We start from the raw sequence: 23720 nt of genomic DNA on the forward strand, positions 1-23720 counted from the left end.
CGTGCTCATCACATCTTATAGCCTCATGCGTCGTATCATATCGCATCGCATCCTTCCTCTTGTCCATCTAGTGGTGCATTGAACTCCTCATCGGGTATCTCAATCGACTCAAAACGCCTTGCTCTCCAAACGCCGTGGTCCTCTCATTGCTTCATCCCTGCCCAAAGTACTCGCCATAGTCGCGCTCAATCTCAATGTCTGCAAGTTGATATGGATCTTTCTGCTCGTGATAGTCGTCGTTCTTGTTCTCGTCAATTTTGGTGTCCTCGCGCTCAGCCTCCAATGCTTGCTCGTCCTCATCGTCTGGACTCATAGCGTTCTTCTCGTCCTCGCGATCAGTTGTTGCCTTGTGCAAGTGCAGCTTGGACGATAGCTCAGCGTAGAATCCGTCTTCTTGCTTGTCGATGTCGATGTCGCCGTCGTAGTCATCGTCGGAACAGTCTTGGAGAGTGGTTTCTTCGGAGTTGCTGTGTTGGTGGGCGCTGTCAACAGTCTTGCCATCGTGAACTGCTAGGTCGGTATGAGGGCGTTCGTCGTTGCTGAGCTTGGATGATGTGGAGATTTTCTGTGGTCGGGCATCGTCCTGACGTTGTTGGGTACCACGCGTCTTATACGCTGGCCCACGGGCCCGTCGCTCCTCCTTGCTCGCCTTCCGACCAGTCTTGTACGCTGCCTCAAGGTCCTGGAGGAGAGGGAATCGCTCCTTGACCGCTCGCATAGCATCCATCATGGCCTTCGAATTCGTGATCAAGCCAACATCTCGAGGCGCTTGTGGGTGAAACGGGTCAGCCCCTGTCTCCGACAGAGCAGAACGACGACGTACTTCAGCCGCGATGTACTTGAGCGCGAACTTGGCATACTCCTGCCCGACATCCGCAGCTACGGCGGCCTTCTCGACCGCCGTCTGCGTGAGCTTGATGCCCAGGTGCTTCACCGCCACCGCTGGGCTCTCCGTGACCTTGAAGGCATCACGGGCGTCGACTTGATCATGCTGGGCACGGTCAGTTAGTATTCGCTGGGGATATCTGTCAAGAGAAGTAAGTACTTACCGCGCGAGGGCCACCCTCGGTGAGGTTCGACCATTCCTCGTCCGTGAGGTACTCCGGCGTGCTGTCCTCGTAGTCCACCTCGCTCAGCTTGAGCGGGCGCGCGTGCGCTTCGTCGAACGCATCTTGGTTGAATGTCACCCCCGTGACCCCGTTAGTGAGCTTCTTGTTGATGCCTCCTAGCAGGCTCATGCGCGTGAAAACTGTTCGCGGGGGGGCAATGTCAGTGAACTATGTTGAATGAGTGATTGGAGCGCTCTCGATGGCGGCGGGGGCGCTGGCGGTGATGCTGGCGGGCACGGCGGCAAGATTTCCAGGTGATGTTGGTCCAGGATCTTCAAAAGCGTTGCTATCCCCAGGAAAACTACAGCGTCCACGGCAGCAAGAGGGATACTGGTGGCGTGGACACCAAGAGGTGTCGGGGGATGAAGATCAAAGTGTAGAAATATTTGCCCCTGGACTGAGATTTTAGCGCGCGGCCACAGTGAATGAGCCATACCGCCAGATCATTCACACGAAGGCAACTTCACTCACTGCACCCAATCGCAAGCCATGAGTGAATGTTCAATCCTATTCCAGTGCTATACTTCCCGAGCCGGCTGTCGATTCTTCGGCCCGATCGGCCCGTGAACAATAACATCCCCCAATCCGACTTTTACAAGCAGTGAAGCGCTCCTCGTGAACCAACGTGCTCTCTTCGCGCCATCAAGTCTAAAAACAGCTATTCTTTATTCTTTCAAGCCTGGCGAATAATCTCAGCTTAGACGAATCATGTCCTCGCCAAAACGGTGAGCGCCGCCCGAATGTTGCGCCATTGCCCATCGATCATACAGCCCACCACCTTCAACCAGCGTGAGCCTTTAGTGGTGGTGCGTGACTTTGACTCCGTAAACGCCAATTCATGTCTTTGCCAGTTGCGGCCATCCACCCATGCAGAGTCATTGCCATGCGGGGCGCCAGAAGTAATGCCAACAACGCCTATGCTCCGCTCCAATCAAAAAGGTAGTCGCCGTCGTTCTAAGACGTCGGCTTCGAGTCGTGGCCAGCCATTACCGCTTCTTCTGGTCGAGGCCGGCTGCTAGGGTACTCTCCACCCAGACCATATGGAGACTGCACTGGTTGGGCGTGAGCAGCGGCGGCTTGCAGTTGGCTGAGACCGTCGCGATGAATCGGGTCTTCGCGGGCCACTACAGGAGCTGGTGGGGGAGGTCGTTGATCCATCTCGCGCCGTAGTTGCTGCTCAGGTCCGTATGATGACTCAGCAGCGGCTGCAGCAGGAGGTGGAGGTCCTGACGAGAGGTTGATGTGGGATGGCGCTGGTGGGAAGTCCGACTGGTTCTCGAGTAATCGCGATTGGAGGTTCAAGATGTACTCTCGCAGCTGATAGTTCTCGTTCTGCAAGGCCTTGTAGTTTGACTGGCAATTGGATTAGCAGTTGTCGCAACATACTTTTAGTAGTAGGTACCAACCTCCATGTTCTGGAACTCCTTGACCTGCTCTTCGAGTTTCTTGATGTACCCTTCTTTGCGCTGACGGAATGCGCGCTGCCAACATTAGTCTTTGCGACAGCGGGAAATTGGAGCAGTATGTATCACACCTGTGCTGCTCGATTCTGAGCGGCTCTCTTGCTCGTCGACAGCTCCCTCTTGCCCTTCCGCGAATCCGGCCCCAAGCCATCATCCACCGCGCTGCTGTCTCCACTCATAGCATACGGCAATTGCTGGCCCGTGACGTTGGGGTCGAGGTGTTGGTCGTGCGGACTCGCGGATTCGGAGGGCGGGTACTGGCCTTGGTCGTGTCCTGGATGCGGTGGAGCAGCGGTAGGAGGGTATGGAGGTGGAGCAGAGCCAGAGCCGCTGGCGGCCAGCAAATGCTCGCGTAAGCCTTTTAAAGAGAGCAGCAGTCAGTACAGCCATAAGGTTGGCATACTGCCCGTCTAATGTCGACTTACTCATCTCGATAGGACCGGATTCCTGGGGGAGGTACAGTCAGCTTGGGTTTATAGAATGGCTTGGTCGCTGGGTGCAGCCCAAGCATGAGTTGCTTACCTGAGCCCGAGCGTGCTGCATTGTGGGCAGGCCGGAGGCGCAACGAGTGCTGGAGATGATTACTCGCTGGTCGCGAGCAGGATCACGTCAGGTGATGCGACTGCGAGCAGGCTGGGTTCGCACTCTGCGTGTTCGCACTCTGCCGCGTCGTCCGGCGAGGAGGATGGGATGCGATGACTGGCGCTGGTTGCGACTCGGCCGGGGTCAGTCTGCGCAGGAGGGAGTCAGTAAAGAGGTCTCGCGGAGCACGCGGCGACGGCGACGACGGCAGCAGATGACGACGGGGGCCATGGCGGGCGTGGGAGGGAGGCGGGCAGGTCAACAGCAGAGGAGACTCGTACCGTAGCAGCAGCAGTTGGCTGGGGACGGGGAGGTGAGGCTTGCTCGCACGTTACTAAGCGTCACAGCTCGCCTTTTGATTCAAACGTCGCTGCCAGTCGGCTGGCGAGCTCGGTGCGCCGCTTGTCTCGTGCACCCGCCCCACGGAAGCGCAAAGTCCGAACAACACTCCCTCCAAGACACCACCAACAACGATAAGACAGAGACGACGACAGCAACGCAGCAGCCGTCGCCCTCAAACCACGGCACAGCGACAATGCCACACTGGTGAATCATCCGCGACAGAAAGCGAGCGCCCATTAAGTGATCACCTCACCATGCGTGTCCGCGCCAACCACCACGCCCTCCCTGCCTGCGCCGGGTGAAGGCCCGATTCCGAGCGTTCCGACCAAACTGCTTTGTCAGACTTTCGTTCCTGCAGGCTGGGTAGTCTCCTCTTGTCGACCAGCTCCAATTCGCGAGAGAGGGCATTTCGACTGTCACGGCCGTCCTGAAGCAGCGCTGACTACTGTTCGATCTTGACGACTAAAGCGGCCGTAACGAGGCCATAGAGCACCAAGTGCTTGCGTACCGGATATGAGCGGCACCAAATGACGTTCTAAGCTGGAAGCGAACTAGAGACGGCATTGAGTGTTGACAGTCATGTTGCAGTATGTCGCTGCTGACAACGAGTTTTGTCCGCGACATTGTTGGAACCATCACGATTGTGTGACCCATGCAGTGCACAGATTGATATCGGGAAACTGCCAGATCGTTAGGCGACTACTTCACATTCGCTATCAACAATGGTGTATGTACGTGCAACACCCTCTCCCGGCACATGTACAGGTATACCTTTGAATGCCAAGACTTAAAATCAGCTGCCTGAGCATTGTTGCGATGGCAACCAGCTTAACTTCGTTGATGCCTGGTGTCGACAGTCAGGTACCTTATCTTCAGGGAGACGATGAAGTTGTTCGCAGCGACAACACAAGCAACGCTCCAAACTCCAACAAGCCTACAATTCACGCACTTGACCCAAATTTGTTCCAGGACATTCATCCACCATGATTACCGACCAAGACAGACAAAAGGTCATCGACGGACGACATGGGCTGGAAGACTTGGAGAAGTCCTTGGTAAAGGCCCTCGGTCCTCTAAGCAGCAACATCGACGAGTTCTACAAGACCATCACTCTGCCCTCTAGTCACAAGGCGGAACTAAAGGTCTGGCGATCGAAATCCACACCAGCCGCTGACAGACCGCTCATCTTGATGTTTCATGGCGGTGGCTTCGCGGCCGGATCTATCGAAATGTGTACACGTCCTGGGCGTGAGTTTGCAGAAGATTTTGGGGCGGTGGTGGTATCGTCGAGCTATCGACTTGCACCAGAGAATCCGTTCCCGGCGTCCGTATCCGGTGAGCATAGCTCGTTGAAAGCTCATGTACATGGCAAAACCTGACTTGAACCAGACGGAATGGATGTAGCCAGATGGCTCTCCACTCACGCCGCTGAAGAATTGGGCGCCAGTCTCGAAAAAGGTTTCATAGTAGGCGGACTTTCAGCAGGTGGAAACATCGCAGCAGTAATTGCCCATCAACTGAAGCACGAAGCGCTCCAATTCCCGATCACAGGCTCTTTCATCGGCATCGCTCCGTTGCTGATCGAATCCACCGTACCCGCCCAGTACAAGCACCTCTGGACCTCTCGAACAGACAACCCCAAGGGCAATCCGCATTTTGGTTACAAAGGCGATGAGAGAATGGTCGAGCTACTGCAGGCGGATCCCGCGTCACCGCTCTATTCGCCTACGAATGATTTGGCCGGTCTGGGAGGGCTTCCTCGCACGTATTTTCAGTTGGGTGACAACGATCCTCTGCGCGACGATTGCGTGGTCTATGCGAAGGCGCTCGAGGACGCTGGTGTGCAGGTCAAGATGGATATCATTCCCGATATCGGGCATGAGTGTTTTTCAATCTGGTACAACGAAGAGGAAGGAAGTCCTAAAGAACTCAAGACCAAAACGATGGAAGGCATTGCGTGGTTGCTCGGGAGGACGTACAGCGAGACTGGATGAGTGGGTAATGACTGACGCTTAGTTGCCTAGCTTGTCATACGCCGTGACAAAAGCAAGCAATCGTCAGCAAAAACACGATACCTGCCCTAAGCAGCAGTTGCTCCCCCTGATTGATTACTCACTCACGTCAGCGAGATCCAGTTCCTTCCTTATCTGGCATACGCACTGCGCTAGCGTCAAACACCACCACCACCTACTGCTTTCTTTGCGATGTACGTGCCTGTCGTAGCATCTTTGACGACGCTACACAACCTCCAGAGCAACTGCCTTGTTCATCGTTGTACGGCAGACAATGGAGATTCATTGATTTGTGATGGGAGAAGGCTAGTGGGTGTCGTTGCTAGGCATTGAGCACCTACCGTATTTGGAGCATGGTGCAGAGGCGATGAATACGCAGCATCGGTTGGTTTCTCTTGCATGAATGTCACTTTCGTTTGACTGACTGACTGACTGACTGACTGCCTAGGCAGATCACACACCGCTATCGAAGGTGAAATCTGCGAAACAGCCCAAATTCCAACAAACATCTCCAGAAATCCGCCTCGAATTCCTCCTTCAAACCTCTCGCCGGAGCAAAAAGAAAGCCGCATCAGTCCCCGGTCCCTCCACCCTAAACTCTACTTCCCCTCCCCAGCCAACCTCGCCCCCAACGCCCTAACCCTCTCCAACCCCTCCACCGCCTCATACCTAGGCAAAACCAACTCCTCCCCTCCCCTCTCCATCCCACAAAAATCAAAAACCCCCTGACCAATCTCCGTCCTCATAGCGCCCCAATACCCCCTCCTCTCATACGTCCCCCTTGTAATCCCGCCCACCCCGATAAACACACCCTTCAGCCCCGTCAACTTCTTCTCCACGGACACGCTCTCGTAGTCGACGCGGAACGCCCACCCGGCGTGGAAGACGCGGTTGATCCAGCCTTTGAGAAGGGCCGGGAGGGACCACCAGTAGATGGGGAAGATGAGGATGAGGACGTCGGCGCGAGAGATGCGTTCTTGCTCGGCGAGGATGGAGGGGTGGGGGTTGGCGGCGCCCGAGGCGACGTCGTAGTCGTGGGCGGTGAAGCGCGGGTCAAAGTTTTCCGCGGCGAGGTCCGCGATTTCGTAGGTTGGGGGTGGGATTGTGGTGTTGTCAGGGGAGGTGAGGCCGGTGATGAGGCTGGAGGCGATTTGGTGCGTGTAGGAGCGGCGGTCTGGGTGGGAGATTACGACGAGGGCGTGCATGGTTGCAGGAGATTGGGGAAAGAAAGGGGCGAGAGTGGTGGGGAGGTGGGAAGATGATGGGAAAGGAGGGGTTGTCTGTCGTGGTGCTGGACTTTTTATTTTGTGTTGGTTACTAGAGTCGATTTGAGGCTTTGCTTTGCTATTGGATCGAGCTCTATACAAGTCGAGCCTTGCCCTCCGGATTAGTGAGACGTAGGCTCTGCGTCGAAGGACACTACCTCCAGGTATCGAATGTAATAGGAAGCCAACAAGGAAAACAAGCTGTCCGTCTTCAAAAGCCAGGGGCAATTCGTTTTTCAATGAGTGAGGGAGCGGTAATCGGCTCGGGTCATGACACCCTGCTGCCCAATACCTCAGCTTCTCAGCCTTGCACATGAGAAGACCAAGGGTCACGGCAGCCGTACGAAGCACCCATCCCCATCCTCAAAAACCCCCTAAAACACAACTCCACAACACCTCCACCCTCCCCATCCCCTCAAACCACACTAAACGCCCCAAGCCCCTCCTCCAACGCCCCGTAAACCGCTCCCTCTTCCTCTCAAACTCCCCCCTCTCCGCCATCAACTCCCCCTCCCCCTTCCCGGCCAAAAACCTCCAAACCCGCCGGAAACGTCTTCTGCGCCAGCGCCAGCGCCACGCCCCCGCCCATGCCCATGCCTACAATCAAAGCCCTCTTCGCGAGCAGAGCTTCCCCTGTGAAGGGGACGTCCGCGCCGAGTGAGGAGGCGTACACAGCTACGTACGAGTCGGGCGGAGTCGGCGGGAGAGGAGGCTTGTTGTTGTGAGGATTGTGGTTAGGTCTGTGAAGAGGCTTGAAAAGAAAAAGGGGGTTTGCCTTAGTGAAGCCGTGTGGGAGGATAGGAAAGGGACTTTACGGCGTTTGGTTCAGATACCCGCCACCGTAGGCGAGGATGTGTTCTCTAAAAGACACGACGGCGGAGTCGATCGCTGCGAGGCCGGGGATGATGTCGGAGGTTGTGATGATGGCGGCGGCTTGCGCTGTGAGGGCGAGGGCCGGGAGGAGGGTCTTTGGGGAGTCGAGGATCCTGTTGGGGTGCGGAAGGCGAGGCTTTGGTGAAATACTGCTGTTGAACGAAACACGCTCCCCGACCGAGAGGCAAAGCGATCAAGGACAGGCACTTGGAACTTATGTATGTAGTTGGCACAGCTGAAATTCATACTTTCGATGAATCATCCGGGAAAGGAATCACGCAGGAACAACACAAGGAACATTAGACGGTCACTTGCCTACCACTGGATCTCAGAGCGCATCGAGAGAGGGATGGCGGACCTCGATAAAACGTACAAGAAGAGGCAAAGGCGGTTGTTTGAGGGTGCGATTCAGGAAGTTCGGCCTCAGAACTATAACACTCCTCCGACCTTGACCTTCACACCGCAAACCGGACTCTCAGAGTCCAGGGACGGATGCCTGTATGCAATGATGACAGCTCCTCGAATAATCATCAAGAGACCTGTTGTCTTCACTTACTGACGAGGAAGTTTCGTCCGTGACACCTCTCCTCGTTGGAAAGTCGTGCGGATAGACCCTACAATCCTGTCAAACGTCTCTGTCACGGCCGAGGAAGCACCTCAGACGGCTTAGCCTCGAAAGATTGCTTTGCTCTGCTCATGGGACGGGATGGAATCATAATTGATGACTGAGCCTTAGACTTCATGTAATCACTACCCTCAATCCCACCCAGCCATCTTCTCATTCTCTTTTCACGCAGCAGGCGGAGGACGATACTCCTCCCTCAACACCCACTTCGCCCTCCCGCGCCCGCCCTTCTCCATCACCGCAATCGTCTTGAGCATCTCCCGAAACTCCGCCGTGCGCTGTTCCGTCCGACAGTATCGGTTGAAGTGATCAATCAGCATCTGCGTGTAGGCCGAGCCGCCGTGCGACACCAGGTAATCACGTATGAGCTTGAGAAAGTCTACGCCTTTGGGCTGTGGTCCGTTCGCGTTGGCTCGGCCTCCTCGTGCGGGTGTTGTCGAGCGACTGGAGTCGGCAGATGCAACGGCGGCTGCTGAAGAAGATGCGCCGCCGATGTGGCGGTTTTGCAGATTCGCGAGCACGGAGGCGGAAGATGGGCCTCCTCTTGTGGCGCCACCTCCTCGACCTCCGCGCATACCGCCGCGACGAGGAGGCGAAGGGTCGCGACCTGCGGTGCCGTGAAGGCCAGTCCAGGTGACGGTTCCAGCAGGGACAGCACGTGCCAACTCTCCCGCACGTTCGAGTTCCTTGGCTGCTCGAGCGGCGACCTTCTTCGCCTCGCGCTCGATCATTACGGGATCAGCTCGAACGGTCTTGCGGCCATTGATGATGGCGTCGTGGTCCTGAGCGCCTTGTACACCTGTTCGCGCGAAGATGGATGATAGAACGCGGTCTTCCTTCTGCTCGCCGCCGTTCTCGGCCTGCTTTTCATCTTCATTCCCTTGGAAATCTTCCTGTCTCGAGATGCCAAAAACATCCTTAATGGCAGCGCCTTCTTTCGCCTTCTCGCTCTCATCTGGCGGCGTCGGTAAGGGTTGATCTTGTTTCGATCCGACGTTCCCAGATAGCTGCACTTCTGTGCCTTTGAAGATACTTCCCGTCTCGGTCTCGCCATTCGCCATTGGATCGCCCAAGGTGAAAAGATCGTGCAAGTCACGAAGCTGGAACGTTTGTCTCTGCTTCGGATCTCGCAGAATCTTGTTGGTGAGGAACTGCTTGAAGATTTGTCTGTGATATATCTTCTCCTCAATCGTCCCAGCAGTCATCAGACGGTAGATCTCTACTTCACGTTTCTGACCGAGTCGCCATGCTCGCTCGCGTGCTTGTACATCCGTTGATGGATTCCAATCAGGATCATAAATGATGACTCGATCAGCTCCCGTAAGGTTCACGCCCAGTCCACCAACTTTCGTGGTGAGCAGGAACACGTGTAGATTGGGGTCCTTGTTGAACTCGTCGACGAGATCCTGGCGGTCTTTGATCGAGGTATTGCCATCCATGCGACGGTAATTGAAACCCTCCATTCCCGCGACGAACTTTTCCAAGATGTCGAGCATGATTCGATGCTGCGCAAAAAGCAGCGTCTTGTGGCCGTTGCGTTTCCAGATCTCCAAGAGCGCTTTCACCACCTGCATCTTCCCGGACTTTGTGCCAATGCCGTACGTATAACCACCTTGCTTGGACAGAGTCTTGTGGTCGACAAGATCTGGATGATTGCAGATCTTGCGGAGTATGTCAACACCATACAATGCCTGACGCTTCCCAGCCATGATAGACTTCATGTCTTCCGAGTTGAGAAACCATTGATAGGCATCACGTTGCAGCTTGGTAAGCTTGCAAAAGAGCACACGTTCACTCTTCTTCGGCAGATCAGCAGCAACATCGATCTTGAATCTCTGCAACAAGTATGGCGAGATCGTGTCTTTCAACGTCTCGGCACACTTCATTGCCGTCTCGACCTGAAGGTTCGATGCGTTCGCGTATCCACCTTGCTTGATCGGTATCTCGAACTGACTCTTGAAGTTCACCAGTGTACCGAGCCTCATCGGAAAGACGAAGTCAAAGAGCGACCATAGCTCCGTCAAATTGTTCTGCATAGGAGTTCCTGAAAGTATCACTCGATTGTGCGTACGAAGCTCCTTGCAGTAGATGGTGATTGCAGTGTTGGGATTGCGGATCTTGTGGCCCTCATCCAGTACTGCATATTCCCAGTCTGTGGGAATGAGGAGCTCGGCATATGTCTGAAGTCCAGAGTACGTCGTGACTAGCACATGGCCATCTCGAATGACTCTATCCACAATGCGCTTCGCAGATTTGTGTCCTTTGCTCTGTGTACTCTTCCGAGTATACGAGTCATCTTCAAGGTCGTCCTCGATGCGTGCCTCTCTCTTAACATCGAGCATGCCGCTGCCGGAAGTATGCAAGATCGAGACTCGAAGTGGCGGCCACCATCGATGGAACTCGTTCACCCACTGCTTCATCACCGTCGCGGGACACACAACAATGACAGGCTTGGTGAGCTTGCCAGAGTAGTGCAGGCCGGCAAGGAATGAAATGACCTGGATCGTTTTCCCAAGACCCATCTCATCACCAACGACTCCGCCAACTTGCTGCGAATACAACTCCCAGAGCCATTGTACTCCTGTCTTTTGGTAGTCGAAAAGCGAAGGGTAGATGTCGCCGGGCACACGATATCCACCATCGAATATGGCATCCGTGCGGTTGGGATGAGGCATACGCCATTCATCCTCTTCTTGAACCGTAGGACCGCCTTCGTCTTCGGCTTTGATCTCGTCTGCCGAATTCGACGCATTGCGGTCTTGAAAACGTTGCCGGGCAGCTCTGCGCCTCTCGATCCAGCTCTGAAGTCTCGATTGATAGACATCCTCATTGCCGTCATCGATACCTGCCAAGTCTTCCTGCTCTGCATCCGCATCTCTTCTCGCTTTCTGCTTGCCCTTCCGCTTGATTCCAGGGGTTGTACTCAGTGGCGCGTCGTCTTCCTCGTCAAGATCATCAGCTGATACGTGTACCGCATCTGCACCAGGCACGTATGCATCTGAGTCATCTGCAGCTGGGCTCGCTTCCTCTGACACTCCCCTCGCTTGTCGTCTGGTGGCAAGTCGCCGACGCTTGGCTGGCCGCTCCGATGCAAACTCCTCGTCTTGCAATCTGCGAGCCAGTGCGGCATCATCTTCTGTGTCTCCCGCCGTACTTCCTGCAGCGCTGGTGTCCTCTTGGTCAAAGCCAGGTGCAAGCAAGTTTCGATGTGACATTGGCTGCGCCTGACCACCAGTCTCCTCGGCTTCGTCTTCCTCTTCCATTTCGCCGCTTTCATCCTCCTCTTCTGCATCGAGCAAAACATCCCCGAGACTCGATGAAGTCTTCAGCAGCTTGGTGCCTTTCTTGGAGAAAGGTGTGATCTTTCCAGTTCGGATCAGGAATTCGCGATGACTCTCGCCTGGCTGGCGTTTGTTGGCGGCATTCTCATCGCCGTCTTGAGTGCCTTCGTGCTGGTGACGATCGTTCATTCGCCGCTTGATCTGTTCGATGTCTCTGTCATGGTTTGCGATTAAGGCATTGTAATGGGCAATCTCTGAGCGATATTTGTCCTTGGTGGGCTTGGTACCGAACTCAGACAACTTCTTCTCCAGCACACGTATGCCAGATTGTAGTTGGTCTTTTTCTTTGGTCGCCTTGTCGAGACGCTTCTGGTCCCTCTCATCTGCCTGTTCTGCCAGCAGCTGATCGGCTTGCTGTCCAATATCTCGCTCGAGGTCATCTTGATCCCGTACGCCTGCGCCCAGAGCTGCCAGTTGCGCTGCTTCGTCGCCTTCAACCAGAGGATTCTCGTCTTCATCAACGTAGGGGTTGTGTTGTGGCTCGTCTGCGCTAGTCGAGGTGCCGTTCTGTTCTTCGCTAAGATCCGGTGTCTGGTGCACTGGCTCTGATGGTGCCGCCATGATTGCGCGACCGTGTTGACGAGAGAGGAGTAAGAGAGAGCGGAGTGGGAGGTAGGAGACAGGCGAAAGGGTTACTCATGGGTGGAGAGCGGTCCAGGCATCACTGTGGCTGGTGATGGTCGTCGCCGACTCGCGCAATGACTCTGCACAAAGCGACCGTGAATGAGACTCGTTCAGGATGCTGCTGCAGTCGATGGTCGCGTGCGGTGTCGACTTGGACTTCAGCGATGTTTGTCGTCGATGACGCGCCACAAAAGCTCAAGCCACGCCGAGGTGACATGACGTCCGCGTTTCAAGTCCACGCGCATGTGAACACCACCTTCAGGTACCCTTTCAACCTTGGTCGCTGCACACATCGGCGCACCAATCCACCACTCGACCACCCAGCAACTCACCGACCCATACCCAGGCGATGGCCTCTCTCCCGGCTCGCCAGCCGTCGCAACGAAGAGACTCGCAGCGGGCCCAGTCGCAACCCTCCTCCACCCACTCGCCAGTGCGATCACGCTCCGAAGACTCGCAGACCATCTTTGTCCACGATTCGCCCTACGAGAAAGAGCAACAACAGCAAGAGAGGATCCAACCAGCCACTCGGCCTATAGCTCCAGAAGACGACCCCTCGGTCAAGAGATGTTGGATATGTTTCGAAGACTCCACCGAAGACACCCCAGAGACTTCTCCATGGCGAGATCCTTGTCCGTGTGCGCTTGTGGCGCATGAAGAGTGTCTGCTAGACTGGATTGCCGACATGGAAGCTCCCAAGAATACCCGCAACAGAAGCATCGCCGCGCCCAAGATCGAGTGTCCGCAGTGCAAGTCGGAGATCAAGCTGGCCAGGCCGCGAGATTACGTCGTCGATCTAGTGAGAGGCTTTGAGAGACTGGCGCTGAAAGCAGTAGCACCCAGTGCTGTCTTCATGCTGTCCGGTGCGGTATACCATCTCACAGTACTGCATGGCGTCCACTCAATATATGCCGTCTTTGGCGCTCAAGATGGGGCTCGAATACTGCGGCCACTGCAAATGAACGCCACTCGACCTCCTCTAGAAGTGTATGTCAACGACCCGCGAACCGCATCTCAACAGCTACTGAGAGTTCTGATGGACCATGCTGTTCACTGGAGACTCTACTGCGGAATCCCACTCATCACACCCATTCTCCTCTTCTCGCGGACATCCCTAGCAGACGGGATACTACCCGTGCTCCCTATCGTCTTCTTCGCCTCGCAAGCTCACTCGCCTGACGAAGCTCTCGACTTCGCCACATGGCCACCATCAGCAAGCTTCGCTTTTGCAGTACTACCGTACATTCGATCTCTCTACAACTTCTACTATCAAAAGGTCTGGGCGGAGAAGGAGAAGCAGTGGCTGAAGGAGATTCAACCGCGAGTCACTCAGAACCAGGGCGAGGATGGCGCGGAGGGTGTTGGGGGTGAGGATCAGAACGAGGGGCAGGCAGCAGGTGAAGACGAGAACGTGTTCGAACTACATATAGATCGCGGCTTGTGGGAGAATTGGGACGACGCAGAGGAGATGGCCGAAAATGTCGCTCCCGCACAAGACGACGAAGCCGCGCCGGGCCCGAACGTGCAAGATAATCGACCCAATCCACGAGGCGGTGGCAACGAGCAAGCGCAACGAAACGCAGGCCAACAACCGCAGCAAAACCAACCGCAGCAACAGCAGCAAGCGAATGGCAACCAGCAAAACGGACAAGTCGATCGTAGGATATCATTCTCCGCATCTGCCATCGCCGAAACAGCCATAGGAGCCATCGCCTTCCCAACTCTGGCGGGTCTCGCTGGAGAGGCCCTCAAGCTCGTCCTGCCGACATCATGGACCACACCGCCAGCGCCCAATTGTCGATGGGGTTCTCGATGGGGCACTCAAACCGGCGTCAAAGGCTTCCTTCAAAACAAGTGGGCACGCAGTATCGTGGGTGGGTGTTTATTAGTCGTGGCGAAGGATGCGTTGATGCTGTATGTGCGGTGGCGGATGGCTCAGATGCATCGGGGGCGGCGGGTCGTGGACTTTGATCGGAAGAAGGGGGATTCCAAGAAGGCGGCTGTATGAAATGAGACACGATGAGTAGAGGGCACGATGGACCAGCGTGGCGTTTCTGGTATTCACTGACGACTATCTATGCTCAAATGACGAAGAATCAACAGACCACTCGACCTGAACACAACGCCCCCCTACCGCTAACCCTCCCTCCCCCCAACCTTATCCCTAACCATCCAAACCCTCTTCGCCGCCTCCTCATCATACTCCTCCCTCCACCCAAAAGCCCTCATATCCGCCTTAATCACCCTCGTCTCCACAAACCCATGCCTCTTGTACAGCGCCAGCCCCGCCGGCGTGCTCTCCAATCCCACGGGGATATTTCTGGAATCCGCTTCTTCGAGGACGTGTTGTAGGAGTTGGGAGCCGATCCCCCGGTGTTGGTGTGTGGGGTGGATGAGGAGGAGGTCGATTACTAGAGAGGACATCCCGAAACGTCAGAGATGGATAGAGATATGGGTGATGAGGACGGTGATGATGGGGTGAGTAAAATACCAACATGCGCCCCCCTCCCAAAACTCCCCTCCACCAACCGCCAACTCTCCCGCGCAAAAAACCTCTTCATCCCCCAATTCCCGCCCTCCGGCCAATCCCCCGGCGGCGGCGCATCCTCCGCCAGCAACTCCCCCGCCTCATCCCCTTCCTCTTTAATCTCAAATTGACTGACGCCGACGATCTCGCCTGTGTCGGAGTCGACGGCTTTGATGAAGTGGTTGGAGGGCGAGGGGAAGGCTTCGCGTTTGACCCGCGCCATGTAGGCGTGCAGGTCGGGCGTGTAGCCTCGTGGCCAGAGCATGGGGATTCGTGGGTGCGGGGCGAAGGCGGCGAGTTCGATGGTTATGAAGGTGGGGATTTCGGTGGGGGGGAGGGGGTGGATTGTTATGTGCATTTTTGTTTTTGGTTGGCTGGTTGGTGTTGGATGAGGACGGCTGTGAGGTGAGCACGAATGGATTGAATGGTGGTTGTGGTCAATGGTTGACAGGTTAAGGCCAATGGCTGATTTTATGTATATGTTGATCGCATTGAGTCAAGTCGTGACTCACGCCGTTGTTCAGAACTTATATGTTGACAATGCAAACCATGGACGAAGCCATCTGCATTGGAGCTTCCCGATCCAGACACCGGAGCCGAAAAATCGCACGGTGCGAGGTCCATTCGTGTCGTTGTTCATCGTAGGGCAGGCGTACGCTAAATACATGCCATAGAGCTTCCTTTCCCTCTTACCGCATTGGGTGTACGGAAAGTTTGCACAGCTCTTAGCCTACCACTTCGTCGAGCGCAATTGTCTCTCATTGGGCAGTAGACTACTTGTCCGATGAATGTTTCTCTCCCGCCGGCTTAGGTGCATCCTCCACAGCCTCGAACTCGTCGACAACATCCTTGACAATCTTTGGAAGCCGTTTTCGAAGATCATCCATTCCCAGCTCGAAGAGGAGTTGGTCAAGTTCATTGATGATGCCTTCTTCGACGTAGTGGAGTTCGGCCAAACGTCGAACGCTCCACACTACCATTCCGCGAGGACTGGTGTCGACAGGTTTGTTTGGCGATCTATCCTCTGCTTTGCCGTCATCGCCTAATAGAGCTGATGGGGATTCCAATCGAATCTCGTCCAAGGCTTTTCGACAAATTATCATGATCGTGGCATTGTTCGGCACGCACGCACCATAGACAACGACATCGCGCTTGCGGACACTATCGACCCCACGTATGGGTACGACAATCCTCTGTCGCTCGACACTTTCGAGAGCAGTTGGATGAAACTGTGCCATGCGCATCCTGGAGCGTCGAGATCGAGTAATCCTGTAAGCTGCATCGTGGGCTCCGCGTGCCGAATGTGGCCAGAAGATGCCCAACAAACGACGAGCTGCGGCGCTGCCATATGCTGCTGCAACCCCTTCGAGAACAGTGTTGAAAGTTTTGATGGGTAGGCCAAACTTCTCATATCGTAGTGGTTGTCGATAAGGCAAGCAAAATTTCTGCCATTCGCTGTTCACGGCGGACAAGATGGTGAGCAAGTTGCTAACGCATAAAGACTTCTCCTTGGCAAGCTTTTGGCCTCCATCGTATCGACGAGCAAATGTCTCGACCACCATCGTCCTTGCACGCTCAAGATTGTGTTGAGCATCCGCAGAACCCTGCGCAGCGCCAGGGACCTGCTGTAACATGACCCGAATCATATTGGCAAGATTTTGAACGGTCCACTTCCTGTAGGGGGAGTCTCCAAGGTACTGCAAGATCCGCTCCGCCGAATCCCAGCGCAGGTTTATGACTTGACTGTCGAGCATAGATCTCATAGACTCCTTCTCGAATTCCAGTTCTTTCATTTTGGAAAGGAGTTTGTTGTCCAATGTTTCCGCAGCGAAACGAATGAGAGCTGGCTGGATGTGTGGATCTTTGTACGATGACTCGGCAATGACCGGACCATCGACATCATTGTTATACAACAACCATCTACCGAATTCGTGGGCTTTGGCATCGGTGGCAAGCTCGAGGAAAGATCCAAGTGTTGTGGCTGGTATCTGCAGGTCGAATGCTGGGTATTCAATGCCCGTTAGATTACTTGTAAACAAGTCGTCTTTGGTCAAAGATCGCAGCAGAGGCTGGTTGCCCTCCATGAAACTTGCAAGCGATTTGTTCTTGTCCGTGTCTGCCCGAATTTGCATTCGCTTGAAGATTTCCAGGGCTCCTTCAAAACTTCCGGACATAATCTGGCCATGTAGAGCTCTATGCAACAGGCCTTGCATGGCCATAGACCCGTCGAGAACGTAAGCTGGAAGGTTTTGGTTGTTCTTCGATCCCAATCCCTCCCCAAGCCCAGGAGACAGCCGAGCAAGTGCCCTGACGAGACCGCTATCCTTCTCGACGCTAACGCTCATGCATTCAACAAGCCGCAGTATGAGAGAATCCCAAGTCCCAGTGCTCAAGGTCGACCGCTTGCTGTCTCTGTGTAGCAACTTCTTGAGCTCTGTAAGATGTGTGACGATTCGTTCCACATCAATGCCTCGTTCACCAACGCCCACGTTCACCTTGATGATGAGTGCGTCAATGAAAGCGTTGACGACCTCGGCGCTGACAGTCCGAGTAACGTCGAGGCCAGGCTCGCGAGGAGCATCATGTGCGGTAGCGGCTCGGGTCTTGAACAGGTACTCCAAATCGTTCCAAGGATTCATTTGACCATTGGCGTCCGCAGCGACCGCATCTTCGTACTCCCTCCACGAGAAGACATGCCATCTGCTGTTGGCGGGTCCAAAGGAGGACAACATTTCCGCGCCTTGTTCAATCCAGCCACCATGCAAGCACGACCAAAGGATTAACTCCATCCACACTTCAGGCCGCAGACCAGCAACATGTGTTCGGTAGACTGAGCCTGGAATTTCGGGTCGCAGGGAAGCGTAATCGCCTCCTCGCGCTTTCGCCTCCTCAATTACCATCTTCTCGTGAGCACGCCACGCTGCGTCGGACAGAGAAGTAAGGATTCGAGAAGACAGCATCGACAGCAGTGGAGGTTGGTGAATCGCAGACTTATCGGCGGGTGACTCGGACTGGTAGATGGACAATGGCATGACTTCCTTGTGATGAAGGTATGCGATGATCTCCAATACTTCGGGCCTTGTCTCCCCATCCCTCGCACATGCTTTGATCATTGATCCCAACATCAGCCAGATTTCACCCAACGCATCATGTCGTAAGATTTCCTCGCGCGACATCGTTTCCGGATGGAGGCCGTTGGTGAGTTCACGAAGGCTCTTGGCTTCCACCATTCCCGATGGCGGTACACTCGCTTCCAGGTTGAGATCCATCGGGGCGCTCGAGGATCCGGCCAGAGAAGGCACCTGTTCCCACAACGCATTGACTCTTGCAAAACGTGGACTTTGGCCATGGCGAGCGGGAAATTTCTCGACCAATCTCTTAATGAGCCAGACAACAGCATTCCAACGGTTTTGCTCAAATCCAAGATGGTAAAGCAAGTCAAATGGTCCACCATACTCAGCAGGAAGGTTTCGAGCTGCCAAAAGTACCTCAGCCACGTCGGCAGCGCTCAGGTTGGGTGGAGTGTAGGAAGAGTTGTATGACGCCTCCCAATTGCGAAGATGGGGTGGAAGACCGCCATCGAGAAGGGATGCCCAGGCTTGGATATCATTACCGGGACGTTCAATCTTTTGGAACAGAGCCTGTTGGCGGTCATTGTCAAAGACCGCATATTTGCGAAATATTCGTGTCCTGTCCTGCGCAGTCGATGTCTCAGAGACTTTGATGTAGTGGCGCTGCGACAAAGCAGGGAGAGCAGGGCGGACTGCAGGTCTAGCCCGACTGATGGCGCGCAGTCGAGTGAGACTCCATGCTCTCATGGGCGTAGAGACATGCGTTGATGGTGTGGAAAGGAGAATGAGAGTGGGTGGAAAGTTGATGCACTTTTCTATGGCAAAACTCGTGACGTTGGTGAGTGTCTCGCGTTTACCTGGTGGCCCGTGCTTTCCCGCGTCGTCGCCTGTTCCGAGCTTTGTTGGCTCACTTCAACAGCAACACCGACGTCACCTGACCATTTCCCATCCTCTTCCCTTCTCAACTCCTCCCTCTCTGCCACCGATTGACCTCACGCACTCTGCATATCTCGCACTCGCGGAGACACGGTGCACCGCACCTTTTCTCCCAAACACTTCGCGACCATCATGTCGGGCAACTATCGCGTTGGTACGAGCTGTTCATGCCACCTCCCACTCAAACACATCATTGACCGTTCGCAGAAATCAGCCCAACCGCCCGCGCAGGTTGCACGGCCACCCACTGCAAGAATGAAGGCATCAAGATCACCAAAGGAGAAATTCGCCAGGGCGTCACGGTGACCATCAAGGAGTATACATCAATCAAGTGGCGTCATTGGTGAGCCGACGTCTTTCGGGTACATGTATCTGTCAAGCATGACTGACATTCTCAGGGGATGTGTGACTCCGAGCGTGCTTCACAACTGGTACGAGACGGCAGAGGGCGATTTCGACCTGATCGATGGCTATGATGAGCTTCCGGAGGATGCCCAGCAGAGGGTCAAGCGCGCATTCGAGCAAGGTCACGTTGACGATGAGGACTGGAACGGAGTGAGGATGATTGCTACCCGCCTGGGGAACGCCCTACTGATCGACGGCAGGATCCTGAAATGAACCGATACAATCCCGACAAGAAGATGCAAGGCATGTTCAAGAAGCCTGAGACCGCTGCCGAGCGCAAGAAGAGGGAGAAAGCTGAGGTCAGTCTGGTATCTTCCCCGTGTTCGATTCCCGCTGACCAGACACAGGCCGCTGCCAATGGCGAGGAACCAGCAAAGAAGAAGAAGACCACGAAGAAGCGCAAGGCGGCCGACGAGGACGAGGATGACGAGGACGAGCCTGAGGCACCCCCACCCAAGAAGTCTCGTGCCAAAAAGGTCAAGGCTGAGGACGCAAACGACGAGGACGAAGCACCACCCCCGAAGAAGTCCAGGGCCAAGAAGGCGAAAGCCGAGCAGACCGACGAGGCAGATGAGGGAGTGACCACCGTGAAGAAGAAGGGCGGCAGGAAGCCAAAGGGTAAGTCTTCTCAAAACGTGGCAACTGTTGTCGCTGCCAAGCGATGTGACCGCTCGCGAGCCTGTGCTGACTGTGATGTTTTTACAGTTGAGGCCAGTGACGATATCGATCCTGAAGACGAACCAGCACCAAAGCCCAAGCCTGCAACGAAGCGCAAGGCGAAGGCCAAGAAAGCAGCCATCGAGGACGAAGATGAGGAGTAGCGACTGCAGGGCCACGTGAACAACGCTTGAAAGTGGCCGATGGAGTGCAGCAAGCGCTCTGCATGCCTATGATGCCTCGCTGGTTCGATTGGAATGGTGGCATGGATTCTGCGAGATGTTTTATTAATTGATAGCTCGATACCCGCGATGACCACTCGCTCCGCACGGAATAAATGTTGTTTGTATTCCTAAGATTCATGCTCCAATCCCTCCTCCACTTCTAAAGACCCTGCCCTCCATCATTCGTCACCACTCTGAAGATCGACCTTTGCCAAATAAGCTCCACAGATCTGATAGATCTCACAGATCGGATCTGATCAACAAAGATCCGCCCCGGCGCTTATTATGCAAGATGCAACTCTGTTCCTGCACTAGGCTCATTGCTCAAGGTCATTGACGTCCTCGTTTGCTTTCCCTACTCTACTGGCGTGATCACAGCATCACCTTTACCGAATCTCACGCCTTTGAAGTGCGCCAGCATGGCGGATGAGTGTCCCGGCTGTAAAGGATGCAGGGCGAGGAGGAAAGGCTCGCGTGCACGATCGATCTATCTCCAGACTGGACAAGTCTGCTGTCAATCACCTTGACATCAGCATGACCGCTTCACTTCACGTCGACTGCGCATGGGGTGACGTCCGTCAATGCTCGAGTGTCCCCGACAGCAGTATAAATACAGCCCAATATCTCCCGTCTCCAATCCCCTCCAGAACCACTTCACACAACCACACACCTAACACACCTAACACATCTCAACCCTCCATCATATCAGCTACATCATGTCCTCCAACGAACAAGCCCCCGACGGCCTCGCCACCGAAAACGAATACACCAGCCGCACAGGCCAGAAATCCCACATCCCCGTGCAGAGCGACGACGCCACGGTCGAAGACCCCATCGATCCCGCGACGGCCGATTCGGATCAGCAGTTAGGTACGTTGTTTTTTTACGCAGATTATTTCTGTGGTTGTGTCTTAGCTATTGTAGGAGGGAGATGTGATTCTGATATACGGGGGTGATAGAGAAAGACGATGCGGATGCGATTGATCGGTCGAATATTGTTGATAGCCGCACCAGGGCCGCCGCGAAGGGGAAGGGTGGGTATGCTGAGCCGGGGGATGAAGAAGGGCTGCCGTCGGGGGAGGATGGGACGAGTTCGGGACGGCAGTAATAAGTCGTTGGAGGAGAGGATGGCATATGTGTAGTATCGACACATGAAACGAAATGAAACTTGGATACAAGAACGAAATGTTCTTCTTGTAGTGCCAAATTGAAATTTTATCCGAAGTGGTATCTTTATTTATCCTCATGTATAAGTCTCTTAAATCCCCAAATACATATCCCCATACATGTACCTCACCGCCAACCCTTCTTCACAACGCAGCCTTCGGCATCATCTTCCCCTCCCCTTCATACCCCTTAATCCTTCTCATCTTCGCCGTCTTCACCAACCCCCAAGCCTCCTCAAACTCCACGCTAGGCAAATTCGCCACATCCATCTCCCGCCCCTTCTCCCCCTTCCGCGCTGGGATAAACGTCCCCTCCGTCTTCAGACTCTCCGGCTCCTCCACACACCTCCTCGCCCAGTTGCCCCAGCTCTTCACGCATTGCTGGGCGTTGGGGAGGTCTGGGAGCAAGAGCTGGAAACAGTGCGGCATGGCTTCGTACTGCTCGAAGTGTACTTTGACGCCTTGTTTCGCAGCACGGGAGGCGACGAGCGTGTCTTCGTCGGTGAGCATTTCTTGGCCGGTGCACATCCACAAGGGAGGGGAGGTGGCCCAGCTGTCGGCGAGGATGAGCGAGGCGAGCGGGTGGTCGAGGCAAGAGAGGTCGCAGAAGAGGTCCCCTCGGGGTGGGTCCGTGGGCCAGATGTCGTCGTGGCCGAAACGAGAGACAGCGTCGTCGTGGTTGGCGGGTGGGAGGTAGTCGTATTTGGCGTTGCCGACGATGCTGGGCATGGAGCGCGAGACGTCGAACCAGCCTGAGTTGGCGGAGACGCCTGCCGGGAGAGGGACGTGGACGTCGCGGCCGTGGAACTTGACGACGGGGACAACGCCGTCAGCTGCGCGGTGCAGTTGGAGGAGGAGCTGGAGGAGGCCGAAGCTGAGGTTTCCGCCTGCGCTGTCGCCGCCGAAGACAATCTTGTCTGCGCCCACGGCTTCGTGCATGCTGCCCTCGGGCGGGTATAGCAGGCTCAAATACACCATCAATGCATCCACCAACTGTCCCGGAAACGCCGTCTGCGGTGCAAGTCTGTACCGCACACTGCACACTCTGCCTTTACTCTCTTTCGCCAACCGACTTGTCAACGCGCGATGCGTCGCCGGATCGCAAAGGTAATACGCCCCGCCATGGAAATACAGAATCGTCGTCTCGCTCGTCCGGCTGGGCTCCGCCATGAGCCGCTTATACCTCTCCTCCTCGCTGATATCAGGCATCGTCTCATCCCTCGCCGCATCAGGTCTGTACCCCGTCCACTCCACGTCCACATCACTCGTATCAGGCCGCGTATATCGCACCTCCCCATCTCCCTTCCGCATGCCCTCCACAGCACCACATACTGCCTCCACCACATCCCCCTCCTCACCCGGCGGCTTCGGTATCACCTCCTTCGCGACCCACGTCTTGCCCTTCACGCCGGGGTCTATGAGCGTGCGCTTTTGCACTTTACCGATCGGCGGGATGGTCTTCTTGCCGTCCGAGGTCATGAGGTTGCGGAGGACGTGCACAGTCAGGGCGGTGCGGAGGTCCCATTTCGAGGAGGTCGGCGTGAAGCCGAGGGTGTGTTGCGCGGCGGCCCAGGAGATGGAGGGGATTTGGGGGAAGAGGAATTTGAGGAGGGGGAGGCCGGCTTCCATGGTGGGTGAATGAACGTGGGGAGTTTGTAGTCGGTGTGGTTGCTTACGAGGACGTCCAACTCCTCACCTCAAGGACAGGAAACGAGAGAGTAAGGAAGGGTATCAATCAACTTACGAACAGGTCATGGACTTGAATCCGAACCAACTTCTTACTTCACTATCGTTAGCTCGCGATGGGAAGACGAGGCGACGGTCATATGAACGCTCACGGAACGCCAATGACCCGTCGACCTCAACTTTTAGTGCACCGCGCTAACGTCATGCCTCGGCAGATGCAGGTTCCGAATCCGGCAATCGCATCTCTGCACAATTGCATGTGTCGGTCGTGCAAGTGAATGTCTTGCATGGAGTGGCCAGGATCCCACGTTGTCCTTCATTTATCTGAGTGAAACGGCAGATGTTGGGCACGGATGGGGAGATGTTCGGCACTGGCGGAAGAGGAAATCGCATTCGGGCTTGTGGGCGTGTCTGATGTGGTCTCGAGTGTTTACGACAAGTACGACGCTTTGAAGACTAGGAGATGTGTCGAATAAGTGCTTTCGAGGCTCGGTGCTAGATCTCGAGATAAGATCAGACAAGTACAGTGCAGTATATGAAGAACCAAGGACTGACCCCATGTTGCCAGAGTAGCTGACCTCAGCAGGACGGGCTGACTGCCTCAGGCAGCACTGGTAGTATCAGGCTTCTCCATCTCTCAACCTCTTCTCTTGCCCTCCAGATTCTTCATTTCGAGAACATGGAGAACACATTCAGCGACAAGGCCTCGTCCGACACTGTGGTCCCCCTCTTGCAAGCCTCAAACCAAAATGCTCTTGTCAACTTCGTGTCCAATACAGGACTTGCTGTTGCAATGCTATCGTGGCTTTCCA

The 23720-nt window shown here is 55.2% G+C and overlaps 10 protein-coding genes across 10 annotated transcripts; 4 read left to right on the forward strand and 6 right to left on the reverse strand.

Annotated features, from left to right (window-relative positions):
- Positions 1 to 151: 151 nt before the first annotated feature.
- Positions 152 to 3115, reverse strand: M409DRAFT_22633 (uncharacterized protein; the record flags this gene model as incomplete). The annotated part of the gene is made up of 7 exons (XM_033806424.1): positions 152 to 991; positions 1050 to 1277; positions 2100 to 2462; positions 2516 to 2590; positions 2644 to 2930; positions 2998 to 3019; positions 3095 to 3115. 7 exons carry the CDS (start codon positions 3113 to 3115, stop codon positions 152 to 154), a joined length of 1836 nt encoding a protein of 611 aa, XP_033668093.1.
- Positions 3116 to 4479: 1364 nt separating this feature from the next.
- Positions 4480 to 5490, forward strand: M409DRAFT_22634 (uncharacterized protein; the record flags this gene model as incomplete). The annotated part of the gene is made up of 2 exons (XM_033806425.1): positions 4480 to 4831; positions 4886 to 5490. The coding sequence occupies 2 exons, from the start codon at positions 4480 to 4482 to the stop codon at positions 5488 to 5490; spliced, it is 957 nt and encodes a 318-aa protein (XP_033668094.1).
- Positions 5491 to 6107: 617 nt separating this feature from the next.
- M409DRAFT_22635 (uncharacterized protein) lies at positions 6108 to 6713 on the reverse strand (the record flags this gene model as incomplete). The annotated part of the gene is made up of 1 exon (XM_033806426.1): positions 6108 to 6713. The coding sequence occupies one exon, from the start codon at positions 6711 to 6713 to the stop codon at positions 6108 to 6110; it is 606 nt and encodes a 201-aa protein (XP_033668095.1).
- A 1722-nt stretch (positions 6714 to 8435) lies between these two features.
- M409DRAFT_66234 (uncharacterized protein) lies at positions 8436 to 12173 on the reverse strand (the record flags this gene model as incomplete). The annotated part of the gene is made up of 1 exon (XM_033816849.1): positions 8436 to 12173. The coding sequence occupies one exon, from the start codon at positions 12171 to 12173 to the stop codon at positions 8436 to 8438; it is 3738 nt and encodes a 1245-aa protein (XP_033668096.1).
- Positions 12174 to 12585: 412 nt separating this feature from the next.
- On the forward strand, positions 12586 to 14244 carry M409DRAFT_22637 (uncharacterized protein; the record flags this gene model as incomplete). The annotated part of the gene is made up of 1 exon (XM_033806427.1): positions 12586 to 14244. The coding sequence occupies one exon, from the start codon at positions 12586 to 12588 to the stop codon at positions 14242 to 14244; it is 1659 nt and encodes a 552-aa protein (XP_033668097.1).
- A 128-nt stretch (positions 14245 to 14372) lies between these two features.
- M409DRAFT_22638 (uncharacterized protein) lies at positions 14373 to 15121 on the reverse strand (the record flags this gene model as incomplete). The annotated part of the gene is made up of 2 exons (XM_033806428.1): positions 14373 to 14647; positions 14728 to 15121. The coding sequence occupies 2 exons, from the start codon at positions 15119 to 15121 to the stop codon at positions 14373 to 14375; spliced, it is 669 nt and encodes a 222-aa protein (XP_033668098.1).
- Positions 15122 to 15536: 415 nt separating this feature from the next.
- Positions 15537 to 18581, reverse strand: M409DRAFT_54398 (uncharacterized protein; the record flags this gene model as incomplete). Its single annotated transcript, XM_033812696.1, has 1 exon — positions 15537 to 18581. One exon carries the CDS (start codon positions 18579 to 18581, stop codon positions 15537 to 15539), a length of 3045 nt encoding a protein of 1014 aa, XP_033668099.1.
- A 321-nt stretch (positions 18582 to 18902) lies between these two features.
- On the forward strand, positions 18903 to 19996 carry M409DRAFT_22640 (uncharacterized protein; the record flags this gene model as incomplete). Its single annotated transcript, XM_033806429.1, has 6 exons — positions 18903 to 18924; positions 18978 to 19113; positions 19169 to 19325; positions 19376 to 19474; positions 19523 to 19793; positions 19881 to 19996. 6 exons carry the CDS (start codon positions 18903 to 18905, stop codon positions 19994 to 19996), a joined length of 801 nt encoding a protein of 266 aa, XP_033668100.1.
- A 776-nt stretch (positions 19997 to 20772) lies between these two features.
- Positions 20773 to 21164, forward strand: M409DRAFT_22641 (uncharacterized protein; the record flags this gene model as incomplete). The annotated part of the gene is made up of 2 exons (XM_033806430.1): positions 20773 to 20926; positions 21016 to 21164. The coding sequence occupies 2 exons, from the start codon at positions 20773 to 20775 to the stop codon at positions 21162 to 21164; spliced, it is 303 nt and encodes a 100-aa protein (XP_033668101.1).
- A 202-nt stretch (positions 21165 to 21366) lies between these two features.
- Positions 21367 to 22851, reverse strand: M409DRAFT_66237 (uncharacterized protein; the record flags this gene model as incomplete). Its single annotated transcript, XM_033816850.1, has 1 exon — positions 21367 to 22851. One exon carries the CDS (start codon positions 22849 to 22851, stop codon positions 21367 to 21369), a length of 1485 nt encoding a protein of 494 aa, XP_033668102.1.
- Between the last annotated feature and the right edge of the window lie 869 nt (positions 22852 to 23720).

This window comes from Zasmidium cellare, assembly GCF_010093935.1.
Source record: "Zasmidium cellare ATCC 36951 unplaced genomic scaffold M409scaffold_16, whole genome shotgun sequence".
In the NCBI taxonomy this organism is placed as follows: Eukaryota; Fungi; Ascomycota; class Dothideomycetes; order Mycosphaerellales; family Mycosphaerellaceae; genus Zasmidium; species Zasmidium cellare.